Below are 6,667 nucleotides of genomic sequence, written 5' to 3'. Positions count from 1 at the left end.
GCCCGCCCCTCCGGGGTGGGATGCGCTGGGTCCAGACCCGGCAGGGCTCAGGGCTCAGGGGCTTCCCCGGCCGCGCTCGCTGAGTGTTTTATGCCATGGAGGCATTGCCACGCATAAAGCATCAGCACCCTCTCCAGCGGGCTGTATTTGCAATTTGTCTTTCGAACCACCTCGATGGGTGCCCAGGTGGCTCAGATGGATTTTGGCTGCCCTGGTTTGGGGGAATCTCCCAGGTCCCCGTGCCCTGTGTCTCTGCAGGGGACAGCAGGGATGTGATGCCCACGGCCAGCCTGGCCCTGGCTCTCTGGCAGCCCAGGGGGTGGGTTAGGGATGGGATGCTCCTGTGCCTGGTCTGACCCTGCCAAGCAGGACTGGAGCAGGGACATGACCCGTTCCTGGAGCAAACGGTGGGAAAGGAGAGCTCCATGTCTGCCTGGAGGAGAGCAGAGACTGAGAACTGTGGAGGATTAACTCAGCCCCAGAGCTGTGAGCAGCCAGCCCTGAGCTAAAGGAGAGGGGGATTTCAAGGAGTGTGAGGAATATCTGGACTGTTTAATACACAGCAAATTCTGGGAGATTTTCTGTTGTCAGTGCAATGTTTTCTCTTTAGCTCTATTACATCTGCTGGGTTCTCCTAATTCTACCAAATCAAGATTTCCGAGCTTTAATGAAAAGGTTTATGTATTTCTGTGCAGAGGATGCATAAATACTTCCTTGAGCCACTTTTTCTCTTGTGTACCCTCTTAACAGTCTCAGATTTGTTGCTGTTCCCTCAGCTCTGTGGGATCCAGCAGTGTCTGAGGGAGGAGGGCGATGGGGAAGGAAGAGGCTTTCATGCTGTCGGGAGCGGGGACCCTCCTCTCCCGTGTCATGAGTTGATGATGTGGAGCCTTGGGTGCTCAGAGGCCACACAAATGATTTGGCCAAACTCGAGGCATCAGGACCATGCTGAGCCTGGGGGAAGAGTGAGAACTGATTTTTGTGAGGAAGCAGAGATCCCAGGGATGGTGCTGGAGGGGGTGCTTGGAGCCATTACAGGAAAGGGAACAGTGATGGCAGGAGCAGGCAGTGACCCTGAGGCAGAGGGGGCCGAGTTCTGACTTTATTTGTCTCCAAAAAGCACCGTGTGAGTCAGAGTGAGATTAGAACCCTCTCGAGGCGTTGTTATGCTGAGGTTCTCCTCCTGGAATGCCCCTTTCCCATGCCTGAGCATTCCAACCCTGGATCCAGCATCTTGAATAAGCACTCCTGAGGCCTGTCCTACCCATCCTGGGTAATAAATGCTCAACAGATGTAGCCAGGAGCAGTTGTTCCCAGACTCTGGGCAGCAGGAGCAGGGAAGCCTTGCTGCTCTAGGAACAGGTGGTTCAGCACATGGAAGTTATTTCCAGAGCTGCCTTGCGTCGTCCTGTGGCATCTCAGTCCTGCTGAGGGCTGGCACGAGCAGGGGACAGGGCTGGGCTTGGGGCTGGGGCTCTGGGCTGCTCCAGGATGCCTGGGGATGGGGCTGGTGGGTGCAGATCTCACACTGCAGTGCTGGGTGAAGGTCAGATGGGGGGAGATGATGAGCGAAGTCCTCCTGAGCACAGCTGGGAGGGAGACAGATGTGCTGGGAAGATGAAAGGCTGTTTCTGGAGAGGTTTTAGCCCTAAAACCAGGGCTAAATTACTAAACCAGGTTGTAATTGTTCCTTTCAGCTAATAGGGGAGAAATGCTTCTGCTGAGCCCAGGCTGTCCCTTTCCCAGCAGTTCTGCACTTGGAGGGCTGGGCTGGCAGGCTTTGCTGAGCTCTTGTGCTGTGCCTGGTGCAGGGCTGTAAATCTGAGAGAAGGGGTCGTCCCTGAGCTAAGAATAGTCAGGAAGCAAAACAAGCTGCAATGGGGTGATTTTCCTGCCCCTGAGCAAACACAGCCCTGAGAGGGCTGGGCCAGGGAGGCTGAGTGCCGTGGACATGGCTCCTGACAGAGTTATCAGTGGGACAGGAGTCTGTGTCCGATCTCCTGCCTCCTGTTTGGGGCAAGCTGTGATCCTGGGACGGGAGGGGGGCGGGAGCCTTATCTCTGCTGAGATAACGCTGTCACAGCCTGACTGGGAACAGCTGGAAGCTCCAAGTGCTTTGGAGAGAGGCAGCATCTCTGTGCCCCTGTCCTGGTGCTGAGGGACGGGCTGTGCTGGCCCTTATCTCGCTTCTAACCCTCACTTTTTCCAATCTGCCTCCAACTCTGCCAGAGAACCAGGGATGTCAGATACGGAGGAGGTCACCGAGGAGTACGAGCAGTAAGTGGGGTGGTTTTAACCCTTTCCTCTCCCCCTATTCCCACTTTCCCACTGCAGCATTGCTTGGAAGTGCTCTCGTTGTTAGCCCAGCACCCACCATGGACCCCCCGCCTGTGCCCCTCTGCCTTGGCAGTGCCCGACCCCCGCAGTGGGAATTTGTGTTGGGAGCTGTGTCCCCACCCATGGGCGGGACAAGGATGGTTCCTGTGTTAAAAATGCTGCAGTCTTAATCTGTGAGACAGAGATGGGAAAACCTGAGGCCACCAGTGTGTTGCTGATGGGGTCCTGCTGCCACATCCAGAGCATCACTCTCCAAGGCCCAGATTTGAGAGCAGCTTCTGCTGATGGAGGCTGCTGGGCCAGGAGGCACATCCTGGAGAGATGGGGTTGGGGTTATAGGGGTGAGTCTGAACACAGCTCCCACTTCTCCTCCCCCAGCAGAGAAAGGGGACCTGAGTCCTCTGGTGTTTCAGTGCCACGCCAGACACATGTGTGTCACCAGTCTGTCCCCTGGGCACACCTGGGACAGGCTGTGCATCTCCCCCATGGTCAGGGAAGGACTTGGGGGCAAAGGTGGCATGTGAGATGCCCATTTCTGGGATTACAGGCCAAGGTCACTCATCTTCTCATGCTGCAAACTGGTGGGGTGCCCTGACCACTGTCAAAGTGTCAGTCCAGACCTTCGGCCCCTGCTCTCCACAGCCTGCAGGGTGACCTGGGCCTTGTCCCTGTCCCCACTGCCACCCACCCCAGCAGCTGCCCAGCAGTCCTGGCCCTGTGCTGTGAGAAAGGGGAGCCAGCCTTGAGGAAATCCCAAATTCCCCTCGGCATCACTGATGGACACGTGGGCCCCGTTCCAGCAACTCAGTGTGACTCTGTAAATTCCTGTTGTGCTTTGCAGGGAGCAGGAAGGTAAGAGGACATGGAGCACCTGCAGCTGCCCCGAGGCCAAAAACTGATCAGAGCAACTCCAATAACCTGAGGCTTCTTTCCCTTCTCTCTGTCCATGCCCTGTGTGCTCTGTGAAGAGGAGTGCGTGGAGGAAGGTAGGAGTTGCACCTGCAAGGACCAAGAGCCAAGTGTTGGGGCTTCAGTGTTCTTCTGGGGGATTTGGGGGTTGGCTCCTGGGCTGCAATGGGCAAATCATGTCCAGGAAAGGCAGATGTGACCATGTTTGAGATGCCTGCACCTGAAACATCAGTAGGACCAAAACCACTCTGAATTTTCTCAGGATCTCTTTTGTCAGTGATCCCTTGACTCAAACCAGGGCTGGCAATGCTGGACATGGGTGTTGGCAGAGGTGTGATCCCAATATCCCAACGGGAGCTGGAGCCTCTGCTGAATGTGTGACAGTCTGCCCAAACTCAGACTACCTGCCTCAGCCCCATGGAGACACAACCCTGGCACGGGCTGGGCTGGGCTGGACTGGGGAGCTGGGTTGGGCTGGGCTGAGCCTCTGGCTGCTCCCGGGCACTGCCAGGCAAAACACCCTGAGTGTAAAACCGAAGGGAGGTGCAGGGGGCAGCCCCTGCAGTGCTCGAGTGCTCACCTCACGCATGCCAAAACTCTGTGGCACCCAACTAATCCCTGTGCTTATTCCTTCCGTCCTCCCTGGCTCAGAAGAGGAAGAATGGATAGAGGAAGACGACGGTAGTTATTGCACCTTTCATTATTTCCTCTCTCTGCTCTTGGGAAAAGTCGTGGGTCGATGTGTTCTGCCTCTCCCTGGTTGGGGAATGGTTTTCTTTCATTCTTCCACTTCTCTCTCTTCTTCCTGCACTCCACCCATGCCCTGCTGTGCTGTGTGTCCATCCTCTGTCTGTGCCTTGTCTCTTATATCTGCCAGCCATGGTTTGCTGTCTTTGCTGTCTTCTTTTTCTTCCTTTCTGTCTGGCTGTGGCACCTGCAGTGTCCCCAGGGCCCGCGGGCACAGCATCACCCTGGCTCCAGTGGAGGAATCCTGTGGGGACACTGCTCCCTCCAGTGGAAAAAGGCTCCAGCAGTGTCACAGGCGCGATCGGGAAGGTGCCGAAGGCGCGTCCTCAGCCACTCGTGGAGCTCACTGCTAGAGCAGAGCAATAGAAATCCCTCCTCCCTTCCTGGGGTGTGAGGGAATGGCAGCGTGAGAGGGGGTGAGGGACAAGCCAGGAGGTAGCGATAAACCCTTTAATTTCACTAATTTGAGGGGGCTTTTCCCTGACGAGCACAGAGCAGCCCTTGGGTGAGGTTAGAGAGGAGCCCTTTGCTTCCTGAGCCGCTGTTTCTTTCCCGTGGCTGCGGCTCCCCGGGTCTCTCTTGGCTCCGTGCCGCAGTTATCCCAAAGCAGGAGCCGCAGGGAGCCGGGGAACGGCGCTGCCGGACTCACCCTACGCCTTATCCCGCAGGCCAGGAAGAGCAGGTAGAGGAGGCGGAGGAGGAGAGCGAAGAAACCAAGGCAGAAGGTGAGTGGAGGCTGAGCCAGGGAGCTCCCGTGGCTTGGCGGGGCCATGCTCTGCTCCAGGTGGGGGCTGGCACGTCCAGCGTGGCTGTGACAGGGGCACATCAGCACAGAGGGGCAGCTGTCCCCCAGACCTGCTGTCCAGTAAGGGGCTGTTGAACTGAGATGCCCTTCCCTGCTCTGCCTGGGCCCTACAAGCGTGAGGATGCAGTGTTTGCTGCTGGTGGCTGCGTACAGCCCTCTGAAATAATGCCAGAAAGGGGCCAAGGCTGTTTCACCAAGGGGATTTCCAGAGGTGGGATTGAGCTCTGATGTGACTGATCATCCAAAGAGCACTGGATTTCATGAGGTGGCTTTGGGGCATAGGGGTGGCCTGGTGTGTGACTGTGCTGTCACTGCTGCTGGAGCAGGCTCAGATCCCGGCTGTGACCCCCAGTCAGGGTGCTGGGACCCCTCTGTGCTGGGGGATGTGGCTGCCCTCACCCAGGGGTGCTCATGATCTCCCATTGCTTTTAAACAGAACAAGAAGATGAAACGAATGCAGCAGGAGAAGGTAAAGCGGGAGTGGAGGAGAGATGGGTTTGGCCATTCCAGTCCTGATCCCTGAGGCACTGGGCCCTTGGAATGGGGTTTTGGTGCTGAATTCATTTGCTGCCGAAGGGATGATCTGTGGAAAATGGGGCAGAGCTGCCCTGGCCACATCCCCCAACAGGACAGGAGTGGTGGATTTGTGCTGCCTCGGGCAGAAATTCTCCCAAAATACAGCAGGAGAGGGCAGCACTGCTGCTTCTCCAGCCTGAGCTCCTGCAAAACTTGTCTGGATTCCTCCTGGAGAGGACGTGGAGCTGTCCGGGCCCCCCTGTGAGTGAGGGATGTCCCTCAGGGGCCTGCTCTCCCCGTCCATCCTGCAGGGATGCAGCTGGGGTTTGCAGTGGCGACAAGCATGGGGCAGAGGGGGACAGCTACCCCACAGTGTCCCTGGGCAGGACTGGCCACGGGGACACAAAGCTTCCTGTTTTGCACAGGTGGAGAGGGAGACCAAGAGCAGGAGCCTGGGGAAGGTGAAGTATCACCATTGCTCCTTCTGCCTGATTGTGGGTACCAGGGGCTGCTCTGCCCAGCCAGCAGCACCAGCTGTGCCTCAGGCACAGCGTGTCCTCTGGCACAGGGCTGGCACCTCACTGCTGGGGAATGATTCCCGTGAAGCCCCTGCTGCTGGGAGAGAGGGAGGGCTCGGCTCAGGGCGGGGGTTGGGTCAAGGTGTGACAGGAAACCCCTCGGTGACACTGACCTTGTCTTTCTGTCCTGCTCCTGGGACCTGCAGGTGAATCGAAGCCAAAGCCCAAGTAAGTGTGGCAGGGTTTTCCCTGGGGCAAGGTCTGAGCTGTGCCGGGGCAGAGGCTCCGTGTGACAGAGCCTGGCCTGTAAAGGGCAGGGCACAGGGAGCCTCCAGAGCATGGAAACAGGGTGGGACTGGGACATGGAGAGAAAAAGGGAGAGAAACGGACAGGGAAACATGGAGTGTGAAGGGAATGAGGTCTTTAGGAACTTCTGAAGCATTTTGTATGCTCCTTGGGAGAAGCTCAGCTGCCCTGTGACCCTGCAGGTGACAGAAATGTGTGAGTGTGTGCGAGTGTGTGTGTGCATCCCAGCCTGGGGTACAGAGTCCTGGCTGTGGCTGGCATGAGGCACACGTTTCCAGGAGTCCCAGCATTCCAGGGACAGAGCCTGAGGGAGCAGGACTGGGAACCATTGCCAGAAGCCTGGGGGGTCCTCCTGGGCCCCTGGGATGCTGCAGTGTGGGAGGCAAATCTGCCCTCAGCCATCATCCCTGCATCCCTTTGTGTCCCTGCTGAGCTTCTCCTGCCCTCCCTCGAGGGAGGATGAGAGGGTCCAGCTCCCTGTGCCAGGTCACACACGGCTCCTTGGTGCCCTTTCTGGGGGGGACTGGGG

General features: G+C 57.6%; 1 protein-coding gene across 6 annotated transcripts in view; it reads left to right on the top strand.

Annotated features, from left to right (window-relative positions):
• Nucleotides 1–1,518: 1,518 nt before the first annotated feature.
• TNNT2 (troponin T2, cardiac type) overlaps nucleotides 1,519–6,667 on the top strand; it is a 9,782-nt gene continuing 4,633 nt past the window's right edge. Inside the window, exons 1-8 of one of the 6 annotated variants that reach the window (XM_008634658.2) lie at nucleotides 1,524–2,277; nucleotides 3,179–3,189; nucleotides 3,306–3,323; nucleotides 3,898–3,927; nucleotides 4,662–4,718; nucleotides 5,235–5,267; nucleotides 5,740–5,775; nucleotides 6,039–6,060. In XM_008634658.2, the coding sequence (XP_008632880.1) occupies nucleotides 2,240–2,277; nucleotides 3,179–3,189; nucleotides 3,306–3,323; nucleotides 3,898–3,927; nucleotides 4,662–4,718; nucleotides 5,235–5,267; nucleotides 5,740–5,775; nucleotides 6,039–6,060 (245 nt within the window). In that variant the 5' untranslated portion in view covers nucleotides 1,524–2,239. Of the gene's footprint in view, nucleotides 2,278–3,178; nucleotides 3,190–3,305; nucleotides 3,324–3,897; nucleotides 3,928–4,589; nucleotides 4,719–5,234; nucleotides 5,268–5,739; nucleotides 5,776–6,038; nucleotides 6,061–6,667 lie in introns of all 6 variants that reach the window. The other 5 variants (XM_017735551.1, XM_017735550.1, XM_017735553.1 and 2 more) reach the window with 5 other exon arrangements.

This window comes from Corvus brachyrhynchos, unplaced genomic scaffold, assembly GCF_000691975.1.
Source record: "Corvus brachyrhynchos isolate BGI_N302 unplaced genomic scaffold, ASM69197v1 scaffold555, whole genome shotgun sequence".
In the NCBI taxonomy this organism is placed as follows: domain Eukaryota; kingdom Metazoa; phylum Chordata; class Aves; order Passeriformes; family Corvidae; genus Corvus; species Corvus brachyrhynchos.
The sequence above is the reverse complement of the archived record's forward strand: the minus strand, read 5'-3'. Positions and strand labels throughout refer to the sequence as shown.